This window comes from Triturus cristatus, chromosome 7, assembly GCF_964204655.1.
Source record: "Triturus cristatus chromosome 7, aTriCri1.1, whole genome shotgun sequence".
NCBI lineage: Eukaryota > Metazoa > Chordata > Amphibia > Caudata > Salamandridae > Triturus > Triturus cristatus.
This window is the reverse complement of record NC_140590.1, coordinates 631,440,423-631,458,728: the sequence shown is the minus strand read 5'-3', so window position 1 is coordinate 631,458,728 and position 18,306 is coordinate 631,440,423. Positions and strand designations below refer to the sequence as shown.

Below are 18,306 nucleotides of genomic sequence, written 5' to 3'. Positions count from 1 at the left end.
GGCCATGTCTGCCAGGTCTCCGAAGAGACAGGTGCCATCAAAGGGCATGTCCATGAGGGACGCCTGGACAGCTCCAGAAGAGCGAGAAGTCCTAGCCAGGCATGGCATCAAACAGCAATAAATGAGATGGCTCTGCCTAGTGAGTCAGTCGTGTTGAGACCACAAGGAATGGCAAACTTTGCTGCATCCTTCCTGTCAGATACTGCCTGGAAGAGAATGGCCCGGTCCTCCTCTGGGGCATGTGGAAGCACTTGTGCAACTTTTTCGACAGGGAGTGGGAGTAACTGCCAAAAAGGCATGCAGTGTTCACTGACTGTAATGCAAGGCTAGCAGAACAAAATATTTTCTTACTCCACCTGTCCAGCCTCTTGGATTCCCTGTACGGGGTGCATAAGGGAATGGGTCCTGAGAAGTAGATAGCTGAACCCCCAAGCTCTCGGGGGAAGGGTGGTTGGTGAGGAAATTTGGGTCTCCTGGAGCAGAATGATGGTGACGGGCAATTGTCCTATTCACAGAAGCCCCTGTGCTGGCCTTGGATCAGGTTGCCAGAAAGACATCTGTCAAGGCCTCATTGAAGGGCAGAAAAGGTTCAGAGGAGGAAACTTCTACGCCGGTGCCAGAGTCACCGGCGCTGAACTCTTTGAGCCAACGGGGCTCGGCGTCTTTGGCAGTTAAGGGCAGTAGTGGGCAAGGTTCAGTTCAGCACCAACAGGGCACTACCAGTGGCACAGGAGTGGCTTGGTGCAGGATGCGAGTTCGAGGTCGGTCGCCTAATACAAATCAACGGAGATTGGGGGCAATCGGACAGAGGATGCTTACAGGTAAGTAGCAGCGGCTTGAGGGTTGGGGGGCAGTCTACAAGGGTTTAAGCAAGCAGGGTACAGGGACCAAGGCAGCACCAACACTACACCACCTGCGGCACAGGGGCCAACACAGTGTCGGGTGCCCAATGCAAGGCAATGGAGAATGGCCAAATCGAAAAAGGGCTTCAGGCTCAGGCCAGTTGAAGGGAACCAACAGCTGCAGAGGTAAGCTGCGAAGCTCGGGGACAAACACCTTAGGTCATCACCAAGGTCCAGGGCGGACAGGTGTAGGGGTGTCTTTTGGTGTCGTAAATAGTCTACTAGAGCAGGTTGCGGTGGGGTGGGGTGGAGTTCCGTGCTGAGGCTGCAGGCGATGTCTTAGAGTTCAGGAGAGGTCCACTCCCTGTGGACTGGGGCTACTTCAAGCTACCTTTTACAAGGGACTTGTGAGTGAGCTAGAGGGGTGCCAAATGTGGTTTAGTTTAAGGGAAAGAACACTAGTACTGGGAACCTGGACAACAGGGACCCAGTACACCTAGGTCAAAGTTGCATCAAAAGCCAGGCACAAAGTGTGTGTGGGAGGGGTGGGGTACTGCAACAGAAACCCAGTTTCCTACAAAGTTTCAACAGTATTCAAAATCCCTAGAGGGAAGTGTTGAACTTCTTATTTTTAAGGTTTGAGGCTATTTCGGCTTCAAGCCGTCTTTTCTTGTGCTCAATTTCGAGAGCACGTTCTTTGGCGTCTAGGGTAGGCACTTCTCTTTTTCAGGGTCGATGTTTTGGCTGCTGTTGACTGATCTGCCGTCCTCTTGTCTTTCTCTTGACCCTGATCCTCTTTAAATGTCTGTGCCTGCGGCATTCTTTGTATGGGTCCCGATGGGTGCTTTCTGCCTTAACTTGCCTTCGATCAGCGAGATTTTTGGCGCAGAGGCAGTCTTATGTGGTCTAGAGTCTGAAGCTTTTGACTCAACCGCTCGCATCTTTTCAGCATTACCTGTGTGTGTTCCTCCATCGGTCTCTTGTGCTCTGTTTCGACGTCAATCACTTTTTTTGCCGTCAGAGCCTTCTTTTTCTGCTCCGGCGGCGTTATCCTCTTCTTCACTATAGTTCAAGATCTCCAAATGAAATTGTTTCCTTCTGCCCCTGCATGGCATAGTGTGCCTGTCTTTGTTGCTCTTGGGTCTTCCGCATTTTGGTTTGAACTCTGCACACGCCTCGCACGAGTATGTCTTGTTGTCTATTAGCAGCCAGAGATGGCACACCTGGTGGTTGGGCGAACTTATGGTGGCACTCTGGGCAGAAATGGAATGGTGTGTTCTACATTTCACAAAGAGCAGGGAGCCCACTGTCTGTTCATTCTCAGTCTCTCTCTCAATGAAAGTTCAAAGTACTTTGATGTTTTTTCTAGTGTAATTCAGTGGAATCTCTGGGTAAATCTCATTTGCTTTGTTTTGGCGTTGATGTTTTATACGACAAAATCCTGTTTTCCTTCCTCTTCTTTCCCTCGGTTATTTGGAGACCTTCACAATGCTTCCAGACCCAACGGCTGGAAAAAAAATAGAATCTGAAGATGGTGACCACATGTAGGAACTTTCAGAGGACGTCTGACGTCAGAAGAGGCGGGATCAAGTATTAAGTGGTGGGGACCGTCAACGCCTAACAAGAAAAAAAAACAAGAGAAAAAGGAAGAAAGGACTACAATTCAAAAGGAGAGTTCAGGACTCAACAAATAGATGGCGGAATAAGCACAGCATGAGAATCCAAGCGGAAGAACTAATAGAATCAAGGAAACATTCAACAGATGTTGAACAAAAAGGAAGTTGTGATTCACTCCACCAGTGTCTGCACCACTGTCTCAAGCAGCAATATCTTATGCCACAATACTACCAGGGATGTCTCTTACCTACAACGGCTTCAAAATCAGTTTTAAAAGTAAATGTCTCAAGGAAGCCTTAAATTGGTTTAGGACACTAGGTATATTAAAACCAATCTAAGCAGCTGTGTTCAACAAGTTGGTATCTTCAGTGTTGCTAACAAAAGTATTTATATATAGTACCTACCAGTCTCTGGTTGTGCCCCTGCTCTTTTCGGATAATTTCAACAAGCAAGTCATGTTTCTTCTGTGCTACTTCAACCTACAGCACAAGGGAAACAAATAGCATGCTGAGCCAACTAATGTAAATGCGGCATATTTATCTTTTTCAAATCAATACATACAATTTAGGATGCAAAACTAACAAGTGGACCTCTTACAAGTAGCCAAATGCCTGTTTAAAGTTATGTAATTATTGTCATTTAACTGCAAAGCATTTTCCATTTTAGCTCCCATAGAAAATGTTCCTCTCCACTACTGCTAAAAACGATGGAGATTATGTGTGCAAACAATAAAAACCACAGGGATATATGAAAGGTGTTTATTAGAGTCAGTCTCAGAATCAAAAATGGGTTAAAAAGAAGAAACAAAGCCATCAAGCATTAAAAATGGGTTTAAAAGAAGAAACAAATCCATCAGGTATGAATGGCACCTGCATCGGTGATTGATGCAAGTGGAATCGGCACAGGGATGGTGCCAGTCAGAAGCAGGCACCGGAGCTGGTCCTGACCCAATATGGGTCCAAGTGGCATAGATGCCCAGAGGGTAGACCCCCGCCTGTGGAAGCCCAACAGGGGGCCCATGCAGATCCTTGGGGCCTGAAGGCACAACATAGGATGTTGGTAAAATGGCAAATATATGCAGCATAGCCTCCCTGAATGCTTCAACTTGCCTCAACGTCTGTGACAAGCCTGAAAACTCAGGGTGCATCTGGGCCAAACTCTCAAATGGGTCCAATGGAGAACGGGAGCGAGACAAGGAGACACATTGAAGCCCTCGCATCCTCTATGGAGTTACAGAGTGGCAGGAAGGGTCAATTTCCAACTTGGATTTCTTGTCTTTGATCTTCAACTTTCTTAAAGTCTTTGACCGCAGCAACGATCTGTTTGTGAAAGTGCCTTCACAGTTTAAATCCTGCGGATTAAGGGAAGACATTTCCCTTGCAAACTGGACAAATGATGTTAAAAAAAGTCTGGTCAAGGATTAGTGAGAAGCTCTGGATCTACATCTAAAGTAGCAGAAAGAAAGGAACTTTCTGTGTGCATGGGTGGGGATCATGTGCAGCTCCGCCTGTCATTTCTCGAGCAGAAAAACATTGGCCCAAACCCACAAGAGACTGCTAATTGACATGAAGAAGAACTGCTCTAAAAGGTTCCGTAGCCAGCATAATGCCTGGGGCAATATACAAAGGTGGAGGAATCTGCAGTTAGAAATTTCCATCAGTGGTTGTTCTATGTCATTACTTTTGTTCCATGTAAAGAGCACCAATACCACTCTATGAAATCAGCACTCCATAAACTATTACATAAAAATAATTATGGGGTACAGAATAAGATGATTACTTTTGGTGGCTAAATCTATGTGTTTTATCATGACCAGGTCTCATCTATTCTACTAGCGTGTGAAAAGTGTGTGTGTGAGGTTGTGGTTAGTTGCAGTTGTGGTAAATTACCAAAGCGAGGAGATCCCATGAACAGGATGACAGACACAAGAGATTGTGGTTCAAGTAATACAGCATTGAAAGCGTGGATGGAACTTCCTCAGAAGAATAATCTCAACTGAACTTAAGTTATTCAGCCCTCCCCCCAGTTGTACTAGAGCAGACTTGACTTTACACAAAGCATCCACTTTCAACCAGCCGCAGTCTCTAAAAGACAGACATGCGGTACTGTATTAGTACTTCAGCAGAGGTAGCTTTATAGCAATATAAAAAGTATCCACTTTAAATTACCCAGGAGGTTTCTGCTCAGGCTTCGGTATGGAATCTGTACTTGTGGCAATCCATAATCAACTAGAGGCTTGGCAGAAAGATGGTGAGAGTAGTGAACAATCCTTTAACATGGCCAACCATAATATCTTGCAGCATAGGTTTCATTAGGTCCTTTGGATTTTTAATGCACTTTTCTGCAGATAATAATCAGCAGCAGCACACATTTGATGAGCCCTCATTAAATTCTATTAGGCTGAAAGGCTGTATGCTTGGAATTCATAGAAGGATGTCTAATAATTTTCATGAACTAAATGAAGATAGACTGTGTTGCTTTTAATGAGTGGGTACTCTGCGTACTGGTGTGCCCTTCCATGGCTTACACAACTTGGCTTCAAATCCATTCTGGCAAGTGACGTTAAGAACATGGGAGTCCTTTTTGATCAGGAACTTTCTCGCTTAAATCCCAAAAGTTTGTATAACAGGATATACACAAATTAAGAGCTTCATGAACGTTCAACCTATTATTTCTGGGGAGAACTTCAAACAGGTGGTGCTGTTGTGTGGTCTTTCTCACTTAGATCATTGTAACTGTTTATCTGGGCCATCTGGATGAAGCTATTCCCAAGCTCCAATTGCTCCAGAATATGGCCCTCAGGCTAGCAAAGTGCTTAAGCAATTTGATCAAATTTCCCAAGAATGGCGTAATCTTCGCTATCCACCTGTAGTAAGGTAGGGTCCTTCTATCAGGATTACCCCCACTTTTTGCTGCTGTCAGTATGTTTATTTGACTAGTCTGACTGGGATCCTGCTAATCAGGACCCCAGTCACTGTACTTCCTCCCTAAATTGACCATGGTAAGTACTGTTGTACCTCCACAATTGGCTACTGGTGTACCCTTGTAAGTTCCTAGTATATGGTACTAAGGTACCCAGGGCATAGGTACACCAGAGGTCTCCCACGGAGTGCAGCATGTATTGTACCACCCATGGGAGCCCACTCAAACTGTGACTACAGGCCTGCAATTGCAGCCTGTGTGAGACAGGTGCTTGCACCGGTCTCGAAAGATCTAAGTTTTCTTATACCTGAGGTCACTACACTTAAAACTTATAAGTCACTCCTATGGCACGCCTTTCAGACCTGAAGGCAGGGTGCTTGGTTATAAGTGCAAGAGTGCCCCTGTGCGAGCAGGACACCCCTCCAAACCCCGGAGACGATTCTCCATGCTTTGTAAGTGCGGCTAGACATTTTGATACATATAGTAGCCATCCGCCATTACACGAGGGCTAACTATGTAGTGGTTGTCCCGAACCTGGGCATCTTTGGTATCAAACATCTTAGAATCATACCCCAACATCGTTACTGCTGTTGGAGGTATGATTCAATGCACTGGGGGGCTCCTCCAGGAAGCCCTTCAGTACTCCCGGTAACAGCCTTTCTGGGTCTGCCAGCAAGATAGTGCTGCTGCCAACCCCAAACACTATACTGCCCTCCTGCGGCTGAGCTGAATTTGAGCAGGGGAAGGTAGAAGGAATAGTTTTAGTTGTAACTCCAGTTCCTTGCAGGGGTATTTCCATGATGAGTCATAAGCACTTGAATAGTCCCGCCCATGTGCCAGGACCCAGGAGCACTTCTTTAGATATATCTTCTTAAGTGGATATTTTTCCCCTTTCTTCGGGATGGCCTGTAAAGACACTTAAGAGAAAATAGCTAAATAGGCTACAAAGGTCACAACTTTATCTTGAAGTGAAAAAGATGCCATAATACTATGATTTGTGTAATTTTTAATGGTGTTTAATACCCAGAAAACCCCCACTTCACAAAACTCTTTTTTCATGATAGAGATGAAAGGGTGGGACAGAGCAGCCCCCCCATAAGCTGCCATTATATGTCCAAAACTAGGCGCTGTGCCTTTGAGAAAACTCAGAGACCGCAGTATCCCATGATGCACAGTCAGTGGCAGTTACTTAAGTTCTTTTTGAAGGCGATGAGAAGTGAATGCCTATTTAGAACAAAAGATAAGTCTGTCCATTCCACCGCAGGGGGGGGGGGGAAGGGGGGGAGGGAGAGTTGCTTATGACTTATCATGGAAATACCCCTGCAAGAGAACTGGAGTTACAGGTGAGAAACTATGCCTTCTCTTGCAGGGGATTTCCATGTATAGTCATAAGCACTTGAATAGATTAGCAAGCCCATCCCTACAAGCATACGTGGTCGAAGAGACAGAGATTTAAACTGTAGTTTTAAACAAAGGGATTCCTAATGGAAGCCTGTCCTACTTAAGCATCTGCGTTGGCATCAAAATCTAGGCAGTAATGTCTTGTGAATGTGTGGACTGACTTCCAAGTAGAAGCCTGACAAATCTCCGAAATGGGTACATTACGAAGCAAAGCCGCAGTAGCTGCCTTCCCTCTGGTAAAATGAGCCCTAGGCTTACTAAAAAGGGGTTTGTTAGCTTTTTGATAACAGAGTAAAATACAAGAAACAATACACCTGGGGCCATATGTATCATGCAAAATTGCGATCGCAAATGCCGAAATTCACAGAATTTCGGCGTTTGCGATCCCAATTAGGCTAAATGGTATGTATAAAAGAAAAACTGACTCGCAAAATAAGGAATCGCAAAATTTGCGATTCCTTATTTTGCGAATGCATTTAAGGAATCACAAATTGCGATTCCTTAAATGGAATGTATGAGGTATCCAAGTTGTGCATATATGGCATAAGGAATCGCAAATTACCACCAACTACAGGTTGGTGGTAATTTGCGATTTCTTTCAAAAATGCACATTTTTGCATTTTTCAAAGTGGCATGTGGCGCACCTACATGCCCTTAGGGCATGTAGGTGCACACATGTGCACCCATGCTCATTTCAGGGGTGCAACAGGGTGTCCTTTTGACAACCTGGCACACTTGAAATTGCATTCTCAATTTGCAATTCTCGAATTGAGAATCGCAAATTGAGAATGTCTTCCCATTCATTCCTATGGGCCTCTAGGCCCATAGGAATGAATGGGGAGGTATTCCTTACTTGTGAAATGCAATTTGCGATTCGCAATTAAGGAAAATGTAGGATTCGCAAAATGTATTGCAAATCCTACATACATAGCGTTTTGCTATTCTCAAATAGCGATTCTCAAACATTTGCTGTTTAAGAATCGCAAAACCTAACATTGATACATATGGCCCCTGGAGATAGATTCTTTAGAAGTGGCTAGCCCTGTACGGAGAGAACCATAGTTTACAAATAACTGATCTGCTCTCCTTATATCTTTAGTTTTGTCCAGATAAAATTTCAAAACCCTATGTACATCCAGGGAATGAAGCGATCTCTCTGCCAGAGAGAATGGATGCTGGAAGAAAGTAGGTAAAGTAATAGTTTGGTTTACGTGAAAATCCTAAATTACCTTAGGGAGGAATTTCGGATGGGTCCTCATAACTACTCTAGATGTATGAAAGACTGTATGCGATTCTTGACAGCAAAGTGCCTGGATTTCACTAACCCTGCGGGTGGAGGTGATAGCCACAAGGAAAGCTGTCTTCCAGGACAGGTGCTGAAATGTAGCCTTATGAATAGGTACAAAGGGCTCTTGCAATAAACGAGAAAGCACCACATTAAGCTCCCAAGGAGGAGAAGGACTTCTAATGGGAGGAAAAACTTTTTTCAAACCTTCCAAGAAATCTTTAATAACAGGAATTCTGAAATAGGAAGTTTGTGAAGGGCATTTCCTGTAAGCAGTCAAGGCTGCCAAGTGAACCGTAATGGAAGACAATTGGAGGCCAGATTGTGCTAGGTGGAGCAAGTATGGAAGTATGACATCTTCCTGGCAAGAGGTAGGATCTTCATTCCTCGATGAGCACTAAATACAGAATTTCTTCCATTTGTGAGCATAAGCAGAGTATGTGGATGGCTGCTTAGCTTCCTTAAGAATGTCCATACAGCCCTGAGGAAAGTTCAAGTGTCCATACTACCCTAGCTCAGGAGCCATGCTGCCAAATTCAAGGAGGAGAGGTTAGGGTGTACCATCTGACCTCCGTATTTTGTTAGTAGGTGTGTTTTGCATGGCAGTCTGAAATGAGGACGGATGGACCGGTGAAGGATGTCTGTGAACCACTATTGACGTGGCCATGACGGGGCTATGAGAATCATCTTGGCGCGTGATTGAGAGAGCTTGATGAGAACTGTCGGGATCAGGGGAATCGGAGGAAAGGCGTAGAGAAATTTGCCTGACAAGTTGATCCATAAGTCATTTCCCAGGGTTCTCGGTTGGTAGAACCAGGAGGCGAAGTTTTGGCGATTGCTGTTTTCTGCGGTGGCGAATAAATCGACCTCCGGATTACCACAGTTTTCGAATATGTCTCACACCACGTCAACGTTTAGGACCCTCTCGTGATTTTCCTGAAGGAGTCTGCTTAGTGAGTCGGCCTGAGAATTTTGAACATCTGGGAGAAGGGTTGCTGTATGGTCAGATTTCTTGCTAAAAGCCACTTCCATATTGTCTGGGCTTCCCGAGACAATGGTCTAGATCTCGAGCATCCCTGCTTGTTGAGGTAGAACACTGTTGTTGTGTTGTCCGTCTGTACAAAAAGGAAGTTGGCATGGAATGATGGTTGAAAAGCTTTCAGAGCCAAGTGAACTGCTCTCAGCTTTAGCGGATTGATGTGGTAAGTGGATTCCTTGTGTGACCATCTGCCTTGAAGCTGAAGGTGATTTGTATGGGCTCCCAATCCCAGAAGAGAGGCATCCATGACTATAGTTTGAGTCGGTATATCTTTGTGAAAGGGAGTCCCCCGTAGGAGACTGGTGGGCGTGCATCACTATTTGATGGACTGGAGGGCATGTTGTGACAGTTGAATCCGGTCCTCCCAATTCCTCGTTCGCTGGTCCCACTGGTCCTCCAGACATTCCTGCAGGGGTCTCATGTGGAGACGTGCGATCTGTGAGAAATATGCAGGACGCCATGGAGCCCAGAAGAGAGGAGATCTTTCTTACAGTCGGGTGTGACATTGACATGAGAGCCTGAGCCTTCCGAAGGATCGATAAACGTCTCTCCCCCCCGAAGGATACACGTTTGCCGTCCGAGTATCGATCGATGCTCCCAGATATTGTAGGCACTGTAGACTTCATTTGATTCACGTGAAGTCCCAAACGACGGAGAAGGTCGGAGGTCCAGTTGAAATGTGTTTGAGCCTCCTGACACGTGGATGCCTTGATCAGCCAATCGTCTACATAGGGGTAGATGAACACTTAGTGTTTTCTTAAGTGTGCAGCCACCACCATCATGTACTTGGAGAAGGTCCTGGGTGCTGATTTTAGGCCTAACGAAAGCACACAGTATTGGTAGTGGTTGTTTTTCCTCTGCAAATCTCGAGAACTTGCAATGGTTCTTTATAATGGGAATGTGGTAGTATGCGTCCTGTAGGTCTACTGCACATAACCAATCCCCCCGCTGTAGTCGAGGATAGATCTGGTGTAGTACTAACATCCGGAATCTTTCCTTCTGAATCCATTTGTTTGACTCCCTTAGATCGAAAATGGGTCTGAACTCATTCTTGACTTTCTTTTTGACGAGAAAGAATCTTGAATACAGCTCTTTGCCTCATTGCAGCGAAGGAACAGGTTCTACTGCCCGTTTTTGTAAGAGAATATTCACTTCCGCTTGTAATTGCGATAGGTGGAACCTTGATTGCTTTGGAGGCACTGGTGGTGGAGGGCTGATGAATCGTAGAGAATATCCAATGCTCACAATATTCAGAACCCAATTGTCTTGCGTGATACTTTGCTACTCTGCCAGGAAATGTTGAATGCTTCCCCCTACCGGAGTGGGTAAAGGAAGAGGGAGAAGATCGCATTCAGGGCTTGAAACCAGTAGGGAACTTGCCTCCTTGTGAAGCTTGTTGTCCGAACCTTCCTCTAGGTTGCCTTTCTTGATACGGTTGGTAGGTTTGCTGTTTACCAGACTGACGACCCTGATACCACTGAGGGGTTTGAACCCTCTGTGTTGTATATTGTCTTGAAAAAAGATGGAAGAAACTTCGCTGTTCTTTGGGTTTCTCGAGACCCACCGCTTTTAATGTCTCCATTTCCGCTTTCATGCAGGCCATCTCCTCATCTGCATGAGAACCGTTAGTGTAGTGCCGGAGAAAGGAAGATTTTGAATATGCTACTGCGCTTCAGGCTTCAATGAAGTCAAGCGAAGCCATGAATGCCGCCTGAGTGCCACTCTATGACAATATACATGCGTAGCTAGAAGTGATGTGTCTGCAGCAGTGCTAATAACCTGGTTAGAGACCATAAGTCCTTCCGTTACTATTTCATTAAAATTCTCCCTCTTATCTCTAGGTAGATGTGAAGCGCCATTGCACTAGCAGCTTTCATGGAGGTCGCTGCTGTGTTGCACACTTTTCTTCCCACTGAGTCTATTTTACGACTCTCATTATCAGGTGGAACTGTGGAAGTTGGGGCCGTGGTGCACAAGTTAGTTACTTGTGTAACGATACTTACCTGACCCCGATGCTACGAATGATGGTGTAGGCACAGCGACCGGCCCCTGGACCGCCCACGGGCATGGGACCTTGAGTGGCGCGGAGCAATTGCTGGGCCACAAAGAACTTCCGGGAACGCTCCCGCAAGTCTTTGGCGCCATGGCCCGACAACTGGGGCACGTCTCGGGGTGAAGGATGTGCCTGAAGCAGAATAGACACACGACATGCGGGTCCTCCGCCGACATGTTTAGACGGCAGTCCCTACAGGACCAGAAGTCGAGTACTCGACAAACAAGAGAAACAAGTCTCAAAATATGACTGGGAGTACCGCTCTCTCTCGGATCTGCACTTGCTGGCACAGAAAAAGAAAGAACTGACGTCAGCTTGCGAGGGCACGTCCAAGTAGCTCCGACGATGTCATCTCTGTGGCTACAACGCCAGCGACGTACGTGGAGCCGCATGATGACACCTACCGACGCGCAGGGGTACTGCTGATGAAAAACTTTCCAGATCCAGTCTGAAGCCTGGGGATAATCTAAGGTAAGGAATCTAATCACTAACGGGTCTCTTTCAGATATGTTGTTTCTTAGCAGCCACCACAATGACTGAGACTGGAGGCGGGTCCACCCTTAGGAATGTGGGGTCCTGTTCCGGAGGGTTATACTTCTTTTGCAGCCAGGATGGAGCCGGCTTAATAGAAGATGGTGCAAGGAAAAGTTCCATCGCCGGTTCCAAGAGGCCTGGTACCAATGGGAGCAAAGGACGAGATGCTTGTCTTTGCTGTAAAGTCTCAAATATGACTGAAGTTGATGGAGCAGGAAGGGACATAGGAATGTTCAAATTTGAAGCTCCTCGAACTAAGACTTCTTGAAACGTAGAGATATCAATTGGAGAAATCCTTTGAGGAGGAGAGTCCGATAAAGTAGGTAAGTATCTTCCTGTACTCTAGACAGGGATCTTCCACCGTGATGTCGGTGGTGGCAATGAGTAGAGGAGCGTCTACGTCGATGAGAATGAACCTTCGTACGAAACCTGGATCTCGGCCTTCTTGGTGGAGTAGAAGGTGGAGGTGAAGACAGAGGCGCAGGAGGAGGCTGATCATCTGGACGATGAAGAGGAGACTGAGCCGATGATACTGTCCTAGACGGAGAGTATGTCCGAGAATACTCAGAATCTGATGAGTAGATTAATCTCCTCCTTTTTCTAGCCTTCTGGGGAGGTACCGATTCCACCGGAAAACCCCCTTTCCCCCTCGACGCAAATCTGCTAGTCGAGGGCGATTTTAGACGTCGTCTTGAAAGAGAACTCCCTCCTGACATTGACTGTAGACTCTTTGAAGAGGATTGAGTCTGTGATCGACGGGTTTTTCTCGACGACGAACAACGATGTCGATCGGCTGCAACGTGAAAACTTCGACCATCGGTGAGGTGTCGATCGACAGTGATGGGTAGATGTCGAGAAACGCGATGTTCTTGTCGGTGATCTTGTGACCGTCAGAGGTGGGCTACTCGATGCCGAATGTGTTCTCGCCGTCAGAGCAACCACTGTCGTCGACCTTCTCCTCAATGCTGCATGTCGATGTCATTTCGACCCAGAGCCCTGGGTCGATGGCGAACAGGTCGCGCTGCTCCTCTCCACGTCGTGGTCTTCGATGTCGACTGGGAACAATGACGTTTTGCAGCCCGTCTTCTGCTGGGGAGCCCACCCCCCCCCCCCCCAGAGGCTGAAGATAGGGCTCTGGTAAAGGACTGACCCTCTCCTCGCCCTGAAGCCCCACCTGATGACTGGAACGGTTTTCTTCGCTCTTCTGTTCCCTGAAGGCAAATTCTCTCCATGTCACGCAGAGTACGCTTGGAAAAGGTTTTGCACATGGAATAGGAGTCAGGAACGTGAGTAGCAGGTAGACAAATAATACATTCTCTATGAGGATCAGATTTGGACTTCTTCCTTGCACAGTCTGGACACTTATCAAAAGGAGATGGCATTTTTTTAAAATAAACTGTGGTAATTTCTGTCAGAAAAAGATAGGAAAAGGTAGAGAAGGACCAAAGACGTCAAGTGAAACACTCAAAGTTAAATTTCTGAAAAGATTTTCGATGAAAAAAAACAAATTTGGTTGAGCTCAAGGGTCCTGTTAGAAGGAGCCAGAAAAAAGAACTGAAGCAACTGCCACTGACTGTGCATCATGGGCTAATGGTGGTCTCCGAGTTTTCTTAAAGGCATAGAGTCTAGTTAATGGCAGCCTATGGGGGGCTACTCTGTCCCATCCTTTCATCTCTATCATGAAAAAGGAGTTTTGTGATGTTTTTTTTTTCTGGGTGTTAAACACCATTAAAAATTACACAAAACATAGTATTATGGCATCTTTCTCACTTCAAGATGAAGTTGTGGCCTTTGTAGCCTATTTAGTTAGGTTGCTTTATTGTCTTTTCTATCTCTTAGGTGTGTTTACAGGCCTTCTTGAAGAAAGGCGAAAAATAACCACTTAAGGAGATTTATCTAAAGAAATGCTCCGGGGTCCCGGCACGTGGGCGGGACTATTCCAGTGCTTATGCCCATACACGGAAATCCCCTGCAAGAGAACAATAGGTTTCCTGTCACAGGGAGGTGTGACCACTTCTCAGACAGGATTTAGTGTAGTGGGCAGGGGTGGGGGTGCTTGCCAGCACCACCAGACTGCTTTGAAGGGCACATTTGGTTCCCCCCTTGCATATTCCAGTTTGAACCAGTTCAGGGAGCTCTTGACTCCCGCTCTGGTGTGAAACTGGACAAAGTACATGAGAGTATCGTCCCCTCTGTCCAGCCCCTCCTCTGGGAGGGAACCCTGAGTCGTCCAACCCTTTCCCTAGGGTACTAACGGACTTATTTGTGGGTGGCTCTTCAGATTCGTCGTGGGACAACACTCAGGCCTGAAACCAAGTCACTCTTCGACCTTGGACTTCACCTGGAACCTCAAGGAAGACTCCTGCATGATCAGGGACTCACTGTTCTGCAAGTCTTCTTTGTCGTGTGTGTCTGTGCTACTTCCAGGATCTTCAACAGACATGTGGGCATCAAGGACACCCAAAGTAATCTCTCTTGGAATGAAGGAGTCATCCCACAGACGTTGAAAGGCTCAGCAACACAGGTAGTGGTTGTTCAGAACCGCTGGGACCAAACCCCCGTGCACCGCATCGACTTGCCGTTGCCCAGGCTTGTTGGCTCTGCACTGCAGTGATGCTCGGGCTACAAGAAGCTCCAGCCTTCAGCATCTCTTCCTGCCAAGTACAGATTCCTCATTGCATCCTCTGAACGGTGGGCCTTCCTTCTTTGTGAGCTGCTCTAGGTCCTCTTGACACTCCTGTGTCTTCGGCCAGTGGGTCCTCTTCAGGGTCTTCTTATCCTCCACTGGGTTCCCCTGCTTGCTCGGGCATACTCTGACTCTCCTTCTTGTAGTGTGTCCCTTGGACCTTGCTGGTCCCAACGTTGTTCCTTCTTCACTTTCCACGCCTGTTACAACTGGCAAGGCTTGTTGGTGCTCTCACCAGACACCGACCCCCTGGTTCTCGACTTCCGACATGGAAGAGCTCGCGCACAGCTTCTGGTCTTCCTCAGTGTCGCTTGGTCTTCACAGCTGCAGCGACAAGGTCACAGTCAACACTTCTGAAATATCCGGCATCGGTGAACATTGCTCTTCCGTGCCTCCTGATTACCTCCGGGAGGCATAGATTCTGTGCCCTATGAGTGCAGGTTCTTCGCTTCAAGAATCCACCCTTGGATACCACCGGACTCTTGCATAGTCTTCTCCAGTGTCATCTTTCCTGAAGTCCTCAACTGAGGTCTACGGTTGATTCCGCCGTCACTTCACAACTATGCACCTGGCTTCCCTGTTGTGGGTATCCTGGTTTCTGGGGTATTCACGGGTGGAATGACTCTCCAACCTTCTGTCTGCCACTGGGTGTCTTCAGGGTCCACTGGGAAGGGTCCTTCTTTAAAACTGCAACTGTGACTTTCCTGTTGACTTGTTTTGAGAACACAGCTGTGTTTCCACTATGCACACAGCCTCCTGGGTACTTACCTTGGGGGGGGTCCTTCTGTACCCAGCTCTTCTAAGTCTCCTGGTCTAAGTCCTGACTTCGGTTGCAGTTCGCATTCCACTTTTTTAGTATATGGTTTGGTCTCCCTCTGGAGACCACTGTATTTTGTGCTCCATTCCTTATTTGTAATTGAAGTATTATTGTGTATTTGTGTTTATATCTCCGGGTAGGAGATATACCAATGTGTTAGTGAGCGTTGTGTAATAAATAGATATTTTTATATATACACTATGTGGTCCTTTTTTGTTTAACCTACACTACATGATTAGACGTGGTAAAACAAGCTGCTTAACACTCCTTCAAGATAAGCCTGAAGAATACTCTCCACAACTACCACTTTGAGAGCTGTCAAAGGTTATCAATGACCCCTAAAATCACCATAAGGGTTGCCTGGAATAGTGCAGGGTGCTTCAATTAAATAAGTGTGCACCATATACTAAGCCAGCCTCCTACACAAACCATTAAGCTAAGTATTTATATTAAAGTTATCTGCCTGACTTACAAAGCTTATCAGAAAACTGGACCTTCTTTGTCATGTCTGGTGACCGCTTACCAGTCAGTGAAATTGCTATAATCCCATTCTGCTGCCCTATTACAAGTTCCTTAGTTCAAGTGTTCTTGGTGCAGGGGGAGACCTTTCCATATGTAGGCTTCTAAGCTCTGGAATTAGCTTTCCCTGTACATACAAATCATCCAGAATGTTAGGGCGTTTAAATATGCAGTAGTATTTTATCTACTTTCTCAGCCTTAGCCCCTTCAAGGCTAGGTTGCATGCTGATTCTTTATGGTGTGCAGACTTTGTATTCTTTTAATAATAATTCTAGTAAAAATGTTCATGAATATAAAGAAAAAGTGGCATTCGCAAAAGCATGTGCGCTCCCTGCATTTTACTTTTGTTAAGAAAGTAGTTGTGAAAAAAAAGTTGTTCTACAATATAACTATCCTCATAATCACATCTTCAAAAATGTTATACACCTTCAGGGGAAACTGGGGTCTTCTCCTACTGTTTCCAATGGCATAGATGTATATCAAGACAATCCTTTTCACAGTCACACCTGTACAATTATTTCCTGACTGAGAGGACAGGGGGTCTCAGACTACCTGGACATCACCTCATATGGGTCCTCTGTTGAAAACCTGTGACAACAAAGGTCTTGATTCTCTAATATGCCCAACGTACTTCATTTTGAAGCCTCGCCCTGCTTCGCTCTTCTTCAGATGCAGACCTGCTCAGCTGTTCAATCTGAGAAAACTGGTGCTTCCACATTTTGTTGAGCGTGTGAGGCGATATGTGCAAGTATGGGAACTCCTCCATCAACAGCGGTAGCAAATCGTTGTCTTTTATTTTCACTGCAGGGTGAACAAATAAAATAGATAAGTGTTTACAAGAAAAAGGTCAGCATGAAAATTCAACATAAGAAATTGCATTTATGTTATGTCAAACGTTTGTCCTATTAAACCGAAGTGTGTTTTCAGTTGTAAAGCTCTGAAATAAAAAGAGTATGCACTTAAAATTTACTCTAGATGCCACTCCGTGACGTATTTATTCAAGGGAGTGCACACATTTATAGAATAGTGAAGATAATTAATAAACTAGTGTTGGTAGTTAAAAACTTTATCCGTCCACTCCCAAATATACATTTCATAACTATAAAATAAAATTAGGGCCAGCTGAATACTATGTTGGTATTTCAGAGTTAAAAATGCTATGCTTCTGCTCAAGAATCTCGATATTACACATTAAGGATGTATCAGTGAAATGCATAATGAAAATAACAAAAAAATTACAGAAACTGATAACGTCACCAAACCTAGTTATGTTGTTTTTATTTCTAAAAAGCAAATACACTGTGACTGCCTAATGATGAGCACAGACATTTCTCAAAATAACAAAGTTTTGAATATTGAAAGTTGTGCTTTTACTCCTCCACCCACAACTGAAAATGGTGAGGTTCCGCCAGAATTAGGCATGCAGAAACTTTCAGTACTTGACTGCAGCTACTGAGAAGCCCTGCCATCAATGTTAACTAATATAACTCGGGGATGATCAGAAAATTCCAATTTGCTGGTTTTAGCATTCTAGTAGAGACATAGTGTCTAAAATTGTAGGCAGGGCAACTGAGGGTGTTCCCAGGCAATACCTCATATACCAGGATAAGGGCCTGGAATGCACGGTTTCCACACTGGGATAGATACACGATGTGTGTCAAACATAGGTTAACTGCAGAATTTTGGCACGTTTAAACTTTTTTAGATCTCTGATTAATAGCAGTTGCCATAGTGTAAGATGAACTGCCCCAAAGCACCAACCACGGCAACGTGAAGGTGCGACTCTAAAGATGGTGACAAATTATAACATATTATATGATCAATTATATTTATGATCAATGCTAATGCAGTTGAATAATTTAAAAGCAAAAAATGTACTCTATTACCAATCTTCTAAACGCTAGTTGATCAGAAGTTAGATTTTACAATTTATTTTATTCCTTTATCCCCACTAAGACTGTTTGAAAATATGAACAAGTGTATCTTGTTGGCAAAAGAAGTACAAGTGTCTATAATATAGATTTGGTGACATGCAAGAGAACTTGATATACAAAGCAAAAATGTATATGTTTTGCTTCTGTGAAATGAGGTGATGGAGAGTAACCTTACTAAGCATGTAGACAGTGCTTAACTGGTACGCTGCTTAAGGCAAGAGAAGACAAAATACAGTGTAATTAAATTTTGGGTCTGTGTTCCAAATGGGGTAAATGGGTGTTGATGATAAGCAACATTATTAGTATGGTAGATACTAAGAAAAGTACGAATATGTTCTTTCAGTATAGCTACATACAAATCTGCATAATTCATAATGTTGCAAATCTTAACACACATTTGCTTGTTTTATAGTGGTTATTAGATAGCTTTTATCACATATGTAAATACTGACAAAAATATTTTATGCACCCACCTACTTTTTACAAATGGGTTAATCAATTTAAATATAATCCTGGACATAAAAAATATCTTGCAAACAAAGAAAGGCATTTGCAAGTATTAAAAGCATAGGTCTGTACAGAAATACTGTAACTGCTTTTTTCATGACCCTCTGTGTCGTATAACAGATGAGGGAATGTTGTGGCCTAGTGCATTCT

General features: G+C 45.0%; 1 protein-coding gene across 2 annotated transcripts in view; it reads right to left on the bottom strand.

Annotated features, from left to right (window-relative positions):
- Nucleotides 1-18,306, bottom strand: part of CEP95 (centrosomal protein 95) — a 717,939-nt gene that overhangs the window by 125,594 nt on the left and 574,039 nt on the right. For both annotated transcript variants that reach the window (XM_085617251.1, XM_085617252.1), the window contains exons 17-18: nucleotides 16,347-16,516; nucleotides 2,864-2,938 (exon numbers count right to left, since the gene is read on the bottom strand). In XM_085617251.1, coding sequence (XP_085473377.1) covers nucleotides 2,864-2,938; nucleotides 16,347-16,516 — 245 coding nt within the window. The remainder of the gene's footprint in view (nucleotides 1-2,863; nucleotides 2,939-16,346; nucleotides 16,517-18,306) is intronic.